The sequence below is a fragment of the Oncorhynchus nerka genome, linkage group LG10, assembly GCF_034236695.1.
Source record: "Oncorhynchus nerka isolate Pitt River linkage group LG10, Oner_Uvic_2.0, whole genome shotgun sequence".
Taxonomy (NCBI): domain Eukaryota; kingdom Metazoa; phylum Chordata; class Actinopteri; order Salmoniformes; family Salmonidae; genus Oncorhynchus; species Oncorhynchus nerka.
In genome coordinates this window covers 32,886,614-32,904,608 of record NC_088405.1, presented here as the reverse complement: position 1 = coordinate 32,904,608, position 17,995 = coordinate 32,886,614, and the positions used below count along the sequence as shown (strand labels likewise).

The 17,995-nt window shown below is 43.8% G+C and overlaps 1 protein-coding gene across 1 annotated transcript in view; it reads right to left on the bottom strand.

The window, feature by feature from the left end:
- LOC115135171 (heat shock 70 kDa protein 12A-like) overlaps positions 1-17,995 on the bottom strand; it is a 54,373-nt gene that overhangs the window by 27,143 nt on the left and 9,235 nt on the right. The window contains exons 2-3 of the mRNA XM_029669554.2: positions 3,383-3,459; positions 3,030-3,160 (exon numbers count right to left, since the gene is read on the bottom strand). Of these exons, the coding sequence (XP_029525414.2) occupies positions 3,030-3,160; positions 3,383-3,459 (208 nt within the window). The remainder of the gene's footprint in view (positions 1-3,029; positions 3,161-3,382; positions 3,460-17,995) is intronic.

The following is a 17,995-nucleotide window of genomic DNA, read 5'->3' as shown; positions in this document are numbered from 1 at the left end:
AGTATGGTATGTCCACAGCCCTATAGACGGAGTATGGTATGTCCACAGCCCTATAGACGGAGTATGGTATGTCCACAGCCCTATAGACGGAGTATGGTGTGTCCACTTAATAGATGGATAATAGAGGGATAATTCTTCTCCTAATCACATCACAGCATGATCACGCTATATAACTCCCTAATCTTTTTTAATTATCTATGTTTGGTTAAAACACATACCCTAATTAACATGATCATTTGACACAATCAAAAAATCTAAACCTGTAGCCTATTTATTCAAAACTCATAGTCGTTGTAACTGTCACATTGAGGCTAACTGACAATGTGACAGTAAGTCGTCCTAACAGAACTTAAAACATGGTTGTGATTCAAACTGTTGATGAATGCAAATAACTCCACAGTATGGCTAAACTGGTTAACATGTAAGAACATGGCGGGTGAAAAATAGCCTACTGTATAACACGACCGTAGATGGAATGGAATATGCCTCACGGAAAATAGCTCTAAGGAGTGAAGGTCTGTAAATGATGCATTTCTTTTCACTGTGAGTAGTCTGTAAGACAGGCATTTAGTGCAGTGGGAGGCCAGACAAGCTTATATTCAGACCTCTGGCAATCACCAACTAAAAGCCTTAATGCACTGTAGCCTACATAGTACTAAAGGGTGGCTTACTGCAAAATGTAGCAAGAACAGAAATTATATCTAAAAAATATACTCACAGTAAAAAATATTGTCAGAGTGTTGGCAATTTCCAGAGGAACTGGCAGCCATGGCCGAATAGCTGTTTTCATCTCAGGTTGGGCTTCTATCGGCAATGAGATTCCTGCTCCATTGTGAGGGCCAGCAACAGTGAGGACAGGGAAGGAATGCTAATGTCTATGTCATAGAGATGCAACTGCAATGCATTCCTCTTCTATTCCAAGAGGTGTTCTACACTGAAATCTCTATTATAAGAGAACCAAAACATTAAAGCAGCCCAAAACAGTTCCCTCGGGGTATGGGCAAACTTTACAGATCCATTCAGAGGGCTTATTATTGTTTCTGTAAGGATTTAGAGAGCAGATGGTTCAATCCAAAGTAAATCATCTTGGGGCTCCGGCTGTTTTCACTGCAAGGTCTGGCAGCACCAGTAAAAATATCTTACTAAACTGTTACCTGATGTCTGGAGTTAATGACCCATGACAGGAGAGGTTTCCCCAATAGACAATTCTCCCAGTCTGTGTCTCTCTGTGTTGCATCACCCTAAGGATGTGGCATTAATAATACTCCATTTTATCTAGCACTCCTACAAAACAACTTCATTCTCAGACAAATGACCAAGACACAGAAAGATTTGTGTTATTAAGCACATAATTGCTACATTTCAGTGTAGGGGCTAGTATAACTGTTCTACCTAGTAGTCTAACCGACAAACATTTTTTTTTTTTTACTATTACAGAATTGACGAGTTTCACCTTTGACAGATTTTCTGATGTTACAAAGTGTTACCCATTTTCTGTTGAAAATTTGCAAGAGGGAAAATGCAGATTATGGTCGAAAGTCATGCATAAAACTGTAACATGTCGTATATAGAGCTTCCAGACATGTTTTCTCTATGGACAACTCCTTAGAACTATTGTTGATTGCCAGTTAAATATCAACAAGTTTAGCTATAAATTGAAAAATTATTCAAATCAACAAAAACATGCAACCACACTGGCCTTCTACGTATAAGATTGGCCACAGCTGCTCTAAGATAGATCATGAATTCAAAGTTCAGATAGGGCCCCTTAAAACTAGTGCATGAAACCATATAAAAGCCGGTCTGTTTTGTGAGGGACTGCAAGGTCTGGAGGTTGGCCCTGGTGCCTGACACAACACAGGGAAAAGAGTTGGATCCTACAGATCTCAGGATGGCAGTCTAGCTGGTTCCTCAGCTAAATGAACCAGCTCCAGTGCTAACAAGAGCATTACACTGCTGGGGCCATGACATGATGACTGCCAATGAGGCATTGATGAGAGAGGGAGCAAACACTGTTTCTTCTGACCTTTAAGGACAGTCATTGGAATTCAGTTAGAAGCCTCCATGGCCCTTTTATATCTCCATTTGAGACATGGAAATAACCAATCCATACATATACCTGAAGTGGAGAAGCCCTAGAATAGTTTAGAATCCTGATTTCTAATAGTCCAAATCAAATCAAGTCCCAACAACACAAGATCATTTTCTGCCAACAATAAGTGAAGAAATAAACATTTATCCACCACAAAAAGAGCCATCGATTGAGTATCCTCTTTCCCTACATCCTAGCAGAGTGGTCCTGCTGCCTGGAACGTTCTACACACATTCTGGCAGAAAGCAGAGGAGGGGGCCATTTCGCTTCCATAAGTGACTGACAGGCCAAACAGACAGATTTATTTTAATTAGGTAAGTCATTTAAGAACCTTATTTTCAATGACAGCCCAGGAACTGTGGGTTAACTGCCTTGTTCAGAACAACAGATTTTTTCCTTGTCAGCTCAGGGATTCGATCTTGCAACCTTTCGGTTACTAGGCCAACACTCTAACCACTAGGCTACCTGCCGCCCCAGATGCAAGTAACTGCCAAAATAATGGAAACACTTGTGTAAATGAGGGATACAAAGTATTTTGAAAGCAGGTGCTTCCACACAGGTGTGGTTCCTGAGTTAATTAAACAATTAACATCCCATCATGTTTAGGGTTATGTATAAAAATGCTGGGCAGGCCATTATTTTTTCCATTATTTTGGCAACCATGGCTATGCCCCAAAAGGATGACAATGAAATAGAGGAGCAATAATTTGATAAACACCTTTTACCTGGCTATCAACAACCCTTCTGTTATGGTTACGCCTAAATAAGACCTAAATAAGAACAGAAAGCAGCACCATGCATTCAATGTCTCCTGCATCACCTGCCAGGGAATATTCAATAAGACTCTGCTACAGAACCTCCCCATGACTCCCTCAATCTCTTTCTCTCTCTCTCCTCCTGCTCCCAGCAACTGCATTTCAGCATTGACTTGGCTCACCTCATGGTGTGAATGCATTCTGGCTCCTTAGTGAAGGCGTAAGCGTAGCCGCTGGAAGTGGTGCCAAAGTCGACAGCAACCACCACGATGAACGAAGGTCCCGTGTGGGCATTCGAGTCCATGTCATTTTGCTGAGGTGGGGAGGACAGAAAACTGGAGTCAACAACGTTTAAGGAGATGTGCTATTTATTCTGGATGGAAAAGCTGGTGGCTAGTTTAACGACTTAAAAAGACTGTGTGGTGAATCTCTCATAACAATCTCTCATTCCACAGTAATTGAGTTGTTTATACAGACTTCATACGGCTCTTATGGATCCATCTCCATGCAGAATATTCCATGGTGGGTTTCTTACCTGAATGTGTGAGGGTGACAGTGGGGTGATGCCAGGGTCACCCATGCTCTTTGCCGGAGAGGGAGTTGCCATTGCATCTGAGGAGACAGAAACAAGTAGACACAACATGAGTCAACTTAGCTTGGCAACAACAAACAACAGAAAGCTTCATCAAAATCATCTAATTTAGGACATACTTTATGTCCATTAGTACCCTGCCAATCCCTATTTCTCAACAATTCAAAATAAATTGTGCAGCTGTGATCTTAGTTTTGATTGTTCAGTCATCCTCTGATAATGCACTACAAAGAATGTTACCATTCTAACCTTTCGTTTGAAACTCCTGGCTAACTAACAACTCTTCTTTTAAGATAAAACGGTTGATGCACCTGCCTTTTAAACACAATGGCATTTGAATTGAATGAAAGTGTGTCCATTTGCCACCACTTTCATTAGCTTCACTTAATAGTGCTTGTGAAAAGGCCCTTTGACAATGCACAATAACAGTGCTTCCTCTGTGTTTTTAAGTGTCTGGGGATGGTCTCAGTCTCAACGGGACATCTCGCTACCGGTCTGTTTTCCACAACGCTCGCCCTTTTCTCGCCCTTCCAGAGTGACTGAGTGGTCCGAATCCACACAATGTACTGCTTGGTAATTACTGTGTGGAATTACAGACCACCTGTGGATAGACTCCATCTTCTCCCCCCTCCCCCATGCCCCCTCCTTTAAATCATAACCGTGAGTCTTATTTTAAAGGGGCAATCTGTATTTGCTACATACATTTTTGTGATTTTTAAATGAATGATAATTACCCATTTGATTCTTGGGGAGAATATAACTTATAAAGGCCGCATGAGCTTACCCCATCAGAACCCAGAATATAAGCATGTTTAACTTAATTATTTGTAAAAAAATTAATTAAAAAAGCCTCAAAACATGGTTAAAACAATCATTTTGATATCATGCATGGTCAGTCCTTGTATCCATAGCTCTGTCTATGAATTTGATCGAGAGTGGTTACATTTCTCCAGCCCCATCCCTCAGCTGTTTGCCAAAAAACAGTGGCAGGGTGTCAAGACTCCGACTGAAGGTGGCTCCTCTTCCTGTTCGGGTGGCGCTCGGCGGTCGTCGTCCTACTAGCTGCCACTGATTCTTTCCTCCCCCTCCTTGTGTGTTTGTTGGTTACACCTGTTATGAGTTTGTGGTAATTAGTTGGGCTTTATTAGTCAGCCGGCCCGCCTGTTTCTTTGTGCGGGATTAATTATTGTAACATTTGTGTATGTTGGAGACAAACGTGTTGGTTTCTGTTTGTGGATTTTGCTGGACTGTTTTCGTCCCCACGTTTGAGGCATTTGTTTTGAGCACCCAGTGTTTTGTGGGGTGGCCGTGGTTCACCGTGTGTGCATTAAAAGAGCACTATATTGAACTCTCGATTTCCTGCGCCTGACTTCACACCCACGACACCCAGATCGTTACACAGGGTATACGCTTTGTTACTGTTTGTGGCTCTAGTGGTAAATGTGTTCCAGTGCAGTCTATGTAGTTTATTATTAACCTGACAGTATAAAGTACTTAATGAGAGATGTTATTCAATTGTATTGAGTTCATTACAAGCAGTTGCAAAATGTCAATGCAGATGTTTTTTCTGACTAATTCGTGCAAGTTGATTTGGGCATCTGAGTGAGAATTTTCTATTTATTTCTTTAGAATTTCCTTGAATAACCCAAGAAATCATTAACTTTACTTAATACAGGTCAACCAGAAACAACAGTATTGTTGAAGTCGATCAATCACTCACAATCTCATTAAGGATATGGCAATATAAATGTAAGTCATTTACATAACTGGCAACAGCAAATACATCAATTAATTGAAGTGTGATGCCTTCGCACTTACAAAACATATGTAGTGTTTTAACAATATACAGTATAATGATTTCCTTCAACATCCCCCACTATTGTGTTTAAATCCTATTGGTAATGTTGGGCTCTGAAAAGGGGCCTATAAAGGTTTACTTTATGTGTATTCATCCTAAGGTGAGACATGGAAATAACCAAACAATGCTCCTGCTCAACCTATCAACAGCCACAAAAGTTTCTTCATAATGAGTGCTAAAGATTCAAGTGTTTCAATGAAGGTACCGTACTTCACTATTCAATCCATACATATCTCTGAAGTGGAGAAGCCCTAGAATAGTTTAGAATCCTGAATTCTAATTGTCTAAATAAAATCAAGTCCCAACAACACAAGATCATTTTCCGCCAACAATAAGTGAAGAAATAAACATTTATCCACCACAAAAAGAGCCATAGATTGAGTATCCTCCTTCCCTACATCCTAGCAGAGTGGTTCTTCTGCCTGGAATGTTCTACACATTCCGTCAGAAAGCAGAGGAGGGGGCCATTTCTCTTCCATAAGTGACTGACAGGCCAAACAGCCAGATACAGGTAACTGCCAAAATAATGGAAACACTTGTGTAAATGAGGGACACAAAGTATATTGAAAGCAGGTGCTTCCACACAGGTGTGGTTCCTGAGTTTATTAAGCAATTAACATCCCATCATGCTTAGGGTTATGTATAGAAATGCTGGGCGGGCCATTATTTTTTCCATTATTTTGGCTACCATGGCTATGCCCCGAAAGGATGACAATGCCCCCATCCATTGTAACTGAATGGTTTGATGAGCATGACAATGATGTAAACCATATGCCATGGCCGTCTCAGTCAACAGATCTCAACCCAATTGAACACTTATGGGAGATTCTGGAGCAGCACCTGAGACAGCGTTTTCCACCACCATCAACAAAATAACAAATTATGGAATTTCTCATGGAAGAATGGTGTCGCATCCCATCCCAGACACTTGTAGAATCTATGTCAAGGTGCATTGAAGCTGTTCTGGCTCGTGGTGTCCCAACGCCCTATTAAGACACTTTATGTTTGGGGCCTCCTGAGTGGCGCAGCAGTCTAAGGCACTGCATCGCAGTGCTAGAGGTGTCACTACAGACCCCGGTTTTATCCTGGTCTGTATCACAACCGGCCGTGATCGGGAGTCCCATAGGGCGGTGCACAATTGGCCCAGCTTTGTCCGGTTTAGGGGAGGGTTTGGCCGGGGGAGCTTTACTGGCTCATTGTGCTCTAGTGACTCCTTGTGGCGGGCCAATCACCTGCAGCCTGACCTTGGTTGTCAGATGAATGGTGTTTCCTCTGATACATTGGAGCGGCTGACTTCTGGGTTGAGCGGGCGGGTGTTAAGAAGCGCGGTTTGGCGGGTCATGTTTTCGAAGGACGCATGACTCAACCTTCGCCACCCGTTGGGAACTTGCAGTGATGAGACAAGATTGAAATTGGGGAGAAAAAGGGGGTAAAATAAATAAACAAAAAATACACTTTATGTTGGTGTTTCCTTTATTTTGGAATTACCTTTATGTGTGCTGTGTCTATAAAGTTGAAAACATTTTCAGACTCCCCCGACCCCCAGAAAAGGATTGCAGCAGATGGCAAAAAAATATTCAATTCATTGGTGCATTGCGATACAGAAACTGTTGCTTGAGTGAGCACATGAGCTGGAGCTGAACTGAGTGGAAAGAGAGGTTTTCATTTTTTGCGCCTGGACTTTTTTCTCCTCTCTGCAGGAGAGGCTTTTACTTCCTGTTCTCGTCACATTCCTCTGTTTCCCCAGACGACTCTTTACATTTTTCAGACCCCAGTGCAGATGTCAGACTGGGTGTTTACAGGAGAACTAGGCCCCAATTTATGACTGCACAATGGAGGTTTTTCGATAACACATATGAGCAGCAAGAACTGGAATTTAAAACTCGATGTTAAAGTTCATTACAAGTTTATAGAAATAAATAATCTTAGGCATTAGCACACTAGCAATGTATTTCCCTATGTGAGAATATGGTATTCTAGAGGCAGAGTTTTGATATGTCAGATATAGCGACCACACTATCACACACTCACACACTAACAAGTTGTAAACTAATAGTAATTTGAATCCTTAAGACACGAATGGTTTGGATATATTAAAATCAAAAAGAGAAAATGTACCCGATTCATTTTATAACGGGGTTTTTTCACCTCTAGAAAGAAGTCTGGGTCTGTTGACAAGCTCATCTTTTTTCTAATGACATTGTTGTGTTTTCGAGTGTGATTTTCATAGCCCTGTGTGATGAAGGAAAAAAAGAGGCTAATAATCCAATCCAAGCGTTGAACCTCTGGTCCTGTGGCACCATGAGACATGAGGTGAGAGCCTCCTTTTGCCACCTCTGCCCCGATAGCTAGGCTCACACCGCCTCCTCTTGCCACCTCTGCCCCGATAGCTAGGCTCACACCGCCTCCTCTTGACACCTCTGCCCCGATAGCTAGGCTCACACCGCCTCCTCTTGCCACCTCTGCCCCGATAGCTAGGCTCACACCGCCTCCTCTTGCCACCTCTGCCCCGATAGCTAGGCTCACACCGCCTCCTCTTGCCACCTCTGCCCCGATAGCTAGGCTCACACCGCCTCCTCTTGCCACCTCTGCCCCGATAGCTAGGCTCACACCGCCTCCTCTTGCCACCTCTGCCCCGATAGCTAGGCTCACACCGCCTCCTCAATACAGCAAGTGTGAGGGGAAGGGAAGAAATGTCTGCACATAAAACGTCCTTCACATCCTCTCTGATTTTCTCATCTTTTCATACTAAGATTACAGGGCCAGAAATATCATTCCTGCTGGTATGAGAGAAAAAGAGAAAAGATGTTTAAACACGACGGGCAAACACATTCCTTGCAACGCTGTTGCGGTTCAGAGACGCACGCAATCACCAAATACTGGTCCTATGAGTAAAGAACCTACAGTAGTGGGTTAGCATACATTTAGATTCATAAAAGAAAACACATCTTCATCTAGTATCATCTGCCCGGTTTATCAAGTAGTGAGTTTGCGATTGGTGCATTACCATGCACGTCTGTGTTGAAACCCATCCTTCACAATGCATGCTCTATAGACAAACATACTGTAATATGCCTTCATGAACGGCAGGAGTAGAGGACTCAATACCTCACAGTGCAAGGCCTGATTAACTTTGCGTTTTGCATCTTACCGGCTGTATTTCTGTATTTTGAAAGTCATATATCTTGAAAACTTGACTGCTGACAAGCAACACATTTGGCGACTATATCAACAATGGACTAATGAAACAAATACCAAAAGATAGTTTTTGGGTGGAGTTTTTCTTTAAGCTAGTTGAAATAGGTCACTGGAGCAATAAACCACATTTTCAAAAACATGCTTTACATTTAGCGCAAAAAGAAACACCAAAAGTAACTAACAACTATTGAGCAAGTGCATATTAATACTATACCACAGTCCACACCGAGGCTAATTTAAAACAATATACAAGTGAGATTCTTGTCTCTTTGCATGTCTGATTAGAACTACTTGAAATCCGTTGCACAAGTTCCAGAATAGATCTCAAGGTTGGCCTCATACATTTACATTTACATTTAAGTCATTTAGCAGACGCTCTTATCCAGAGCGACTTACAAATTGGTGCGTTCACCTTAAGACATCCAGTGGAACAGCCACTTTACAATAGTGCATCTAAATATTTTAAGGGGGGTGAGAAGGATTACTTTATCCTATCCTAGGTATTCCTGAAAGAGGTGGGGTTTCAGGTGTCTCCGGAAGGTGGTGATTGACTCCGCTGTCCTGGCGTCGTGAGGGAGTTTGTTCCACCATTGGGGGCCAGAGCAGCGAACAGTTTTGACTGGGCTGCGCTGTACTTCAGTGGTAGGGAGGCGAGCAATAGAGGTGGATGAACGCAGTGCCTTGTTTGGGTGTAGGGCCTGAAGAGCCTGGAGGTACTGAGGTGCCGCTCCCCCTCACAGCTCCGTCCATGGTCTTGTAGCGGATGCGAGCTTCAACTGGAAGCCAGTGGAGAGAGCGGAGGAGCGGGGTGACGTGAGAGAACTTGGGAAGGTTGAACACCAGACGGGCTGCGGCGTTCTGGATGAGTTGTAGGGGTTTAATGGCACAGGCAGGGAGCCCAGCCAACAGCGAGTTGCAGTAATCCAGACGGGAGATGACAAGTGCCTGGATTAGGACCTGCGCTGCTTCCTGTGTGAGGCAGGGTCGTACTCCTGCGGATGTTGTAGAGCATGAACCTACAAGAACGGGCCACCGCCTTGATGTTAGTTGAGAACGACAGGGTGTTGTCCAGGATCACGCCAAGGTTCTTAGCGCTCTGGGAGGAGGACACAATGGAGTTGTCAACCGTGATGGCGAGATCATGGAATGGGCAGTCCTTCCCGGGAGGAAGAGCAGCTCCGTCTTGCCGAGGTTCAGCTTGAGGTGGTGATCCGTCATCCACACTGATATGTCTGCCAGACATGCAGAGATGCGATTCGCCACCTGGTCAGAAGGGGGAAAGGAGAAGATTAATTGTGTGTCGTCTGCATAGCAATGATAGGAGAGACCATGTGAGGTTATGACTGAGCCAAGTGACTTGGTGTATAGCAGAATAGGAGAGGGCCTAGAACAGAGCCCTGGGGGACGCCAGTGGTGAGAGCGCGTGGTGAGGAGACAGATTCTCGCCACGCCACCCTGTAGGAGCGACCTGTCAGGTGGACGCAATCCAAGCATGGGCATTTAGATGCCCAACTCAAGGGTGGAGAGGAGGATCTGATGGTTCACAGTATCGAAGGCAGCCGATTCTAGAAGGATGAGAGCAGAGGAGAGAGAGTTAGCTTTAGCAGTGCGGAGGGCCTCCGTGATACAGAGAAGAGCAGTCTCAGTTGAATGACTAGTCTTGAAACCTGACTGATTTGGATCAAGAAGGTCATTCTGAGAGAGATAGCAGAGCTGGCCAAGGACGGCACGTTCAAGAGTTTTGGAGAGAAAAGAAAGAAGGGATACTGGTCTGTAGTTGTTGACATCGGAGGGATCGAGTGTAGGTTTTTTCAGAAGGGGTGCAACTCTCGCTCTCTTGAAGACAGAAGGGACGTGCCAGCGGTCAGGGATGAGTTGATGAGCGAGGTGAGGTAAGGGAGAAGGTCTCCGGAAATGGTCTGGAGAAGAGAGGAGGGAATAGGGTCAAGCGGGCAGGTTGTTGGGCGGCATGCCGTCACAAGACGCGAGATTTCATCTGGAGAGAGAGGGGAGAAAGAGGTCAGAGCACAGGGTAGGGCAATGAGCAGAACCAGCGGTGTCGTTTGACTTAGCAAACGAGGATCACCTTCTTTTCAAAATGGTACGAAGTCATCTGCAGAGAGGGAGGAGGGGGGAGGGGGAGGAGGATTCAGGAGGGAGGAGAAGGTGGCAAAGAGCTTCCTAGGGTTAGAGGCAGATGCTTGGAATTTAGAGTGGTAGAAAGTGGCTTTAGCAGCAGAGACAGAAGAGGAAAATGTAGAGAGGAGGGAGTTGGATGCCAGGTCCGCAGGGAGGCGATAGCCCTGTTCTGTGAGCTCGCAATGAGTCGTCGAGCCACGGAGCAGGAGGGGAGGACCGAGCCGGCCTGGAGGATAGGGGACATAGAGAATCAAGGGATGCAGAAAGGGAGGAGAGGAGGGTTGAGGAGGCAGAATCAGGAGATAGGTTGGAGAAGGTTTGAGCAGAGGGAAGAAATGATAGGATGGAAGAGGAGAGAGTAGCGGGGGAGAGAGAGCGAAGATTGGGACTGATACCATCCGAGTAGGGGCAGTGGGGAAGTGTTGGATGAGAGCAAGAGGGAAAAGGATACAAGGTAGTGGTCGGAGACTTGGAGGGGAGTTGCAGTGAGGTTAGTGGAAGAACAGCATCTAGTAAAGATGAGGTCAGCGTATTGCCTGCCTTGTGAGTAGAGGGGGAAGGTGAGAGGGTGAGGTCAAAAGAGGAGAGGAGTGGAAAGAAGGAGGCAGAGAGGAATGAGTCAAAGGTAGACAGGTTAAAGTCGCCCAGAACTGTGAGAGGTGAGCCGTCCTCAGGAAAGGAGCTTATCAAGGCATCAAGCTTTGATGAACTCTCCGAGGGAACCTGGAGGGCGATAAATGATAAGGATGTTAAGCTTGAAAGGGCTGGTAACTGTGACAGCATGGAATTCAAAGGAGGCGATAGACAGATGGGTAAGGGGAGAAAGAGAGAATGACCACTTGGGAGAGATGAGGATCCCGGTGCCACCACCCCGCTGACCAGAAGCTCTTGTGCGAGAACACGTGGGCGGACGAAGAGAGAGCAGTAGGAGTAGAGTGTTATCTGTGGTGATCCATGTTTCCGTCACCAAGAAGTCGGGGACTGGAGGGAGGCATAGGCTGAGATGAACTCTGCCTTGTTGGCCGCAGATTTCCAGAGGCTACAGACCTGGAACACGTGGGTCTTGGGACCATTTGGCCGCGGCCAGCGGTGTGGAGCGTTTGTATGGTCTGTGCAGAGAGGAGAGAACAGGGATAGACAGACACATAGTTGACAGGCTACAGAAGAGGCTACGCTAATGCAAAGGAGATTGAATGACAAGTGGACTACACGTAATGTTCAGAAAGTTAACTTACGTAGCAGGAATCTTATTGACTAAAATAATTCAAATGATACAGTACTGCTGAAGTAGGCTAGCTGGCAGTGGCTGCGTTGTTGTTGTTCTATCTCTCTATAGTGCTGTTTCTTGTATTATGGTCTCTTGTTTCTTTAGAGGTTTCACTTTGTTGTCCTTTTTCTTTTCCTTTTTCTTCTGTCCTTATTTTGTCTTCCTTTCTTCTGTTAACTAGATATTTTTTGTTGTTATTATTTGTAAGCTAAGCTTCTTCCAGGAGAGTCCCTAGCAACTGAGAACTGCTTAGCAACAAGTAAACAATTCAGCTTTGCTAGCTAAGATAACTGACAATTTTATGAAAAATAGTTACTTCTTCAAAAGCCTGTCTTTTTGGTTTGTTCCTTGTTTTGTCTTCTATTGAGTCTTGCAGTTTTCTCTTGATTTTTTCGATGTACTTCACTCTAAAAAAACATTTAAATCTCAATATATACAGGAGCTCATTTTTCAGCAGCTGCTCAATTTAGAACTCCGGAACAAGTTATAGTTATAACAACTCATAGGCACTCAGACTTATTACTTCATCCTTAAATGACAACAATGATAGGACAGGCGCATGTGCATTGTGCATGTAATCAATTCAATACATAGTTGTATGTATGTTATAGTGGCATGTATAGAATCTGTAAACATCAGAGAATGTGGTGATGCTGACAGACAGGATCAACAGAGTTTCTCCGGAAAGCGGACACTGATTGGGCCAGCGTGAACGAAGCAGAGCAGACACAATTTATGCCGCAATCAACAACACCTACAAAAGCAAAGAGATGCCCCATTACATTCACTGTCACAAAGATTCAGTGCCACACAAAACATTCCTTTCAAAGGGCTACATTCATGTAGATGAAGGGAAAATGAGACTGGGCGGCTCTCCTTTTGAGAGAATGGCCCACTTCTTCCCCCATCATGCCATGTATCAGCTAGTACAGCAAACAGTCAGAGGGAAATTGAGAGAAAGAAAGAGAGAGAGAGGGGCCTCCTTCATCCTCCCTCCCTCTTTTCCAACTGCATCCAGCTGGCCAAGTGCCCAGACACACAGTGCAGGGCAGCAGCCTGACAACAGCTGTTAGCCAACTGAGTTTCTAGCACCCTTCATAGTCCGCACACACACACTTGCATGCATATACACACACTTATGTCTAACTGATTCCAGACCTGCTTTTCAGGTGTCCTACTACAACTGCTTCTGTATAAGGCCTGATTATCAAAAATAAACACAACTGTATGGATAGCGGTGGAAGGTAATTCGGCATGATGTTTCAGAGAAGATTTAGCCTAATTGGTGAGAAATGCAACTGGTTTCAAAATAATAATAATGACGTCATAATTTACACTCTAAGTGGGTAAATGTACATCATTTGTCAATACAAATGCAATTCCAGTGGGATGTATATTAGGAAAATGTACATATTTTCCCTCCATGTCCTCCTACTGTATGTGTATTTATTATGGACCTCCATTAGTTCCTGCCAAGGCAGCAGCTACTCTTCCTGGGGTCCAGCAACATAAAAGCAGTTATATACCATTTTAAAAACATTACAATACATTTCACAGCAGATTTCACAATACATTAAGTGTGTACCCTCAGGTCACTACTCAACACAAAATCCATGTGTATGTGTGTATAGTGCGTATGTTATCATATGTGTGTGTATGAGTGTGTCTGTGCCGGTGTGTCTCTTCACAGTCTCATTAACTTGCTAAATTTCCACATTATTCATTACAAGATTTAGTTGAGGTTCAGTGAATGATTTGCCCCAAATACAATGTTTTTAGTTTTTGAAATACTTAGGACTAACTTATGTAAATCAAATCAAATTGTATTAGTCACATACAACAGGTGGAGTAGACCTTACAGTGAAATGCTTACTTACGGGCCCCTAACCAACAGTTTAAAAAAAAATACGGATAAAAATAAGAGATAAAAGTAACAAGTAATTAAATAGCAGCAGTACAAAATAACAATATATACAGGGGGGTGCCGGTACAGAGTCAATATGCGGGGGGCACCGGTTAGTTGAGGTAGTATGTTCATGTAGGTAGAATTATTAAAGTGACAATGCAGAGATGACAACAGAGTGGCAGTACTGTGGAGGGGCAATGCAAATAGTCTGGGTAGCCATTCGACTACATGTAGCAAGAAGTGCTGAGGAGGGTGCTGGTTCTAAACCTGCCTGTCAAGGGGTGAGTGTAGTGAGTGTAGCTGGTGCATAGAAGTCAGGCGCAGGAGAGCAGAGATGAGTGGACAAAGCACTTTACGAAGGCAATCATTTGCACAGAACGCAACCGCTTCACAAAGTACAAAAACCCAAGTACAAAGTACCGGCTGCCACAAAGCAGGGGGATAAAACAAAACCCGGCGCAAACCAGCAGGAAGCTGGCCAACCTTGACAATAAACAATTTCACATACAGACATGGGGGGAACAGAGGGTTAAATACATGACAAGTAATGAGGGAAATGTAAACCAGGTGTGTGAGAAAACAAAACAAAACAAATGGAAAATGAAAGGTGGATCGGCGATGGCTAGAAGACCGGTGACGTCGACCACCGAACGCCGCCCGAACAAGGAGAGGAACCGACTTCGGCAGAAGAAATCAATATATAGATCTGTGTCTAGTGCAAACAATATCCCAGCAGTGGAGAATGTGCAGATCAGACAGAAATACACCACCTCCGCTGCACTGAGTGAAGCATGAACTGATTACCATAGAACACAACTAGGTTTAACTTGATCAGCATATCCTCACCTACTATAGATAGTGCTGTAGACATGCATAGCTCAACCTTTCCCCTATATTATCTGCAGATAATATAGGTCATAGGTTTTCCTGGCATATTGTAAGTAATATAAACCCTATGGTATAAGGCTTCCAAAAGAGTTCTTCGGCTGTCCCCATAGAAGAACCATTTTTGGTTCCAGGCAGAACCTTTTTGTGGAAAGGGTTCTACATGGATCCCAAAAGTATTATACCTGGAACCAAAAATAGTTATTCAAAGGGTTCTCTTATGGGGACAGCTGAAGAACCATTTTAGGTTCTAGATAGTGACTAGTCTTCTAAGAGTGTATGAGAGGAGTGAAAAACTAGGGAATATAACTGATGAGAAATTGAGGGGTTTCCAACCATGACTTTTATTGCATGTTTTCAATGAGCAAGGTACAATGCAGACACCACATGGTTTCTCTGAGGAAGGATGAATGCCCTCTTGTGAGTGTGAGAGTCCTTCTGTGCTGGTGTCAGGTATCCTCCAAACGGAGCGGAGGAGACGGGGAGGTAGGGATATCTGCTCAACTGTTGTATAATAAACATGTCCCGCTAGCGTCTCCCAGCCGGATCGTTTAGCGAGAGAAGGCCTCGTTCCAGATCAGTCTGGGGGTAAATCAGTGTGACATTTTGACAGCCACACAACATCTGCCCTGAGGAGTTTCAAAGTACACAGCTCAGTGGCTATACACCTTGTGCTTTTGACTGGCCCACCGAGCAGGGGGGCGGCTGGGAAACCCATAGTATGCCAGTACAACCTATGACCTATGAATGACAAGATGGTGGGTACAGGGAAGCAAAAATAAACATAAACAGATTTGTCAATTTGTCAAGGCTGGCTAAACGTATATTTACTTTCTGTCATTTTGATAAGTATATTTTCTCTTAAATTTGCCCAAATATACTTGATTTACGTGGGACAGTCTACTGCACCCCATAACACCCTATAACAGGGGGTCGGCAAAACTCCAAAGTTTTTAGTAAAAATACATTTAAAAGGAGTTTAATTTAGGAAAATTAATCGGTTCACAAGTATCCCCACGGATAAAAAAAGAGACGTGATTTTGTCTCAACTTAATCAAGGTATTCAATTATTGTTATATTTTGGGGCTTAGTTGTGGTCAATTTGCAGTGTTCAAAATCATTATTATTATTATGTTCCAGCCCCACGACCATCCACTCCGTCAACAATCGGCCTGTGGCCGATGGCATTTGAAAGAAAGAGTGAGCCTTTTTTCCTACAAGGGCAGAGCATTTAGGGCATCCTAAGGAAATTCCGAAAAATCTCTCCAAACAATAGACTTTCTCCTTCTTCTTCTTCTTCTTCTCTCTCTCTCTATGCTGGAGACCCTTATAACAACAAAATCACGGCGAAATTAAATTTGACACAAAACAGATTCAAATAGCTGTCCATTATGTACATATCGCAGACACGACAACACTGCACGTTCAAAAGCATCCTCTATCAAAAACATCAATTTGGCAAGCTCATGATCAAGATATCAAACTTTGCGTAATTATGACCCATCAGTGCTTTCATGCTAATGTCCAATTCAGTGTCAAACTAAACAGCCAATGTGTTTTCGGATCCCCTCCCATGCTTTTCTTGGCCCCAGATGCTCTGAAGGCAGAACTAAAGCTGAATAATTTAACACAGTAGAATATTCTAAGCTTCATTTTTTACCAGTTGTGGTTACACATAGCGATGGTGCATTGAGTTAAATCTGGCTGAGAATCTGCCCAGGTGTTTATTACAGTATTTCCACCAAGACACCATGTATTCAACTGCTGTAAGTTTTTAGGTTGCATTTTTGGTGCTTTGTGTTGTTTGAAATAAGGTAACGAAGAGCAACACCTTCATTCAGTAAAGGTTCTGATGTAAATCTCTTAAAAGGTCCCAAACACGATGAAAGTTGGATGTAGACATTGCCCTGATCTGTTTCACCTGTCCGTGTGATTGTCTCCACCCCCCTCCAGGTGTTGCTTATTTTTCCCGGGGTATTTATCCCTGTGTTTCCTGTCTCTCTGTGCCAGTTCGTCTTGAATGTTTCAAGTCAACCAGTGTGTTTTTCCCGTGCTCCTGCTTTTTCTATTCTCTTTTGCTAGTCCTCCCGGTTTTGACCCTTGCCTGTTTCTGGACTCTACCCGACTGCCTGACCATTCTGCCTGCCTTGACCTCGAGCTTGCCTGCCACTCTGTACCTCCTGGACTATGAACAGATTTGGACCTTTTGCCTGTCCATGACCATTCTCTTGCCTACCCTTTTGGATACTAATAAATATCAAAAGACTCAAACCATCTGCCTCCCGTGTCTGCATCTGGGTCTCGCCTTGTGCCCTTATAGCCATGGGATGGACACAACTGAGTATACCAAACATTAGGAACACCTTCCTGATATTGATTTGCACCCCCCCCTTTTGCCCTCAGATAAGCCTCATTTTGTCGGGGCATGGACTCTACAAGGTGTCAAAAGTGTTCCACAGGGATTGTGGTCCATGTTGACTCCAATGCTTCCCACAGTTGTGTCAAGTTGGATGGATGTCCTTTAAGTGGTGGACCATTCTAGATACACGTGGGAAACTGTTCAGCATGAAAAACCCAGCAGAGTTGCAGTTGTTCACACAAACCGGTGCGCCTGGCACCTACTACCATACCCTGTTCAAAGGCACTTCAATCTTTTGTCTTGCCCGTTCAATCTCTGAATGGTACACATACACAATCCAAGTCTCAATTGTCTCAAGGCTCAAAAATCCTTCTTTAACCAATGTCCTCCCCTTCATCTACACTGATTGAAGTGGATTTAACACGTGACCTCAATAAGGGATCATAGCCTTCAACTGGATTCACCTGGTCAGTCTATGTCATGGAGCAGGTGTCGTTAATGTTTTGTATACTTAGCGTACATTGCTGTGGTATCTGGAAGAGCTTGTATCTGACATCATTGGGATGGGAGTGAGAGATGTGACAAAACCAAGACCAAGAGAATACACAAACACAGTCAGTGTTTGGTTTCTAACATTGAACTGGTGAGAGTACAAAGACTATAGCCTTCTGTGGAGTAAATTGAGTTTGATGGAGGAGAGCGACAAAGACACATAGAGAAAAAAGTTTACAGTCATTTCATGAAGGGCCTCTTGGGTAATCGAAAAGATGTCATACTGCTGATGTCTAACGGCTGTTTAAGTCTTACTCTACAATCCAATGTCTTGTGAAAAGGGCCTCCCTCGTACTTCTCAACAGAATGGGTGCCTCCTCTTGAGGGTAAACACAGCCAATATCTTAGTCATGACGTAATGCTGAGCATAGGATGGGAGTAAAAGATGGGAG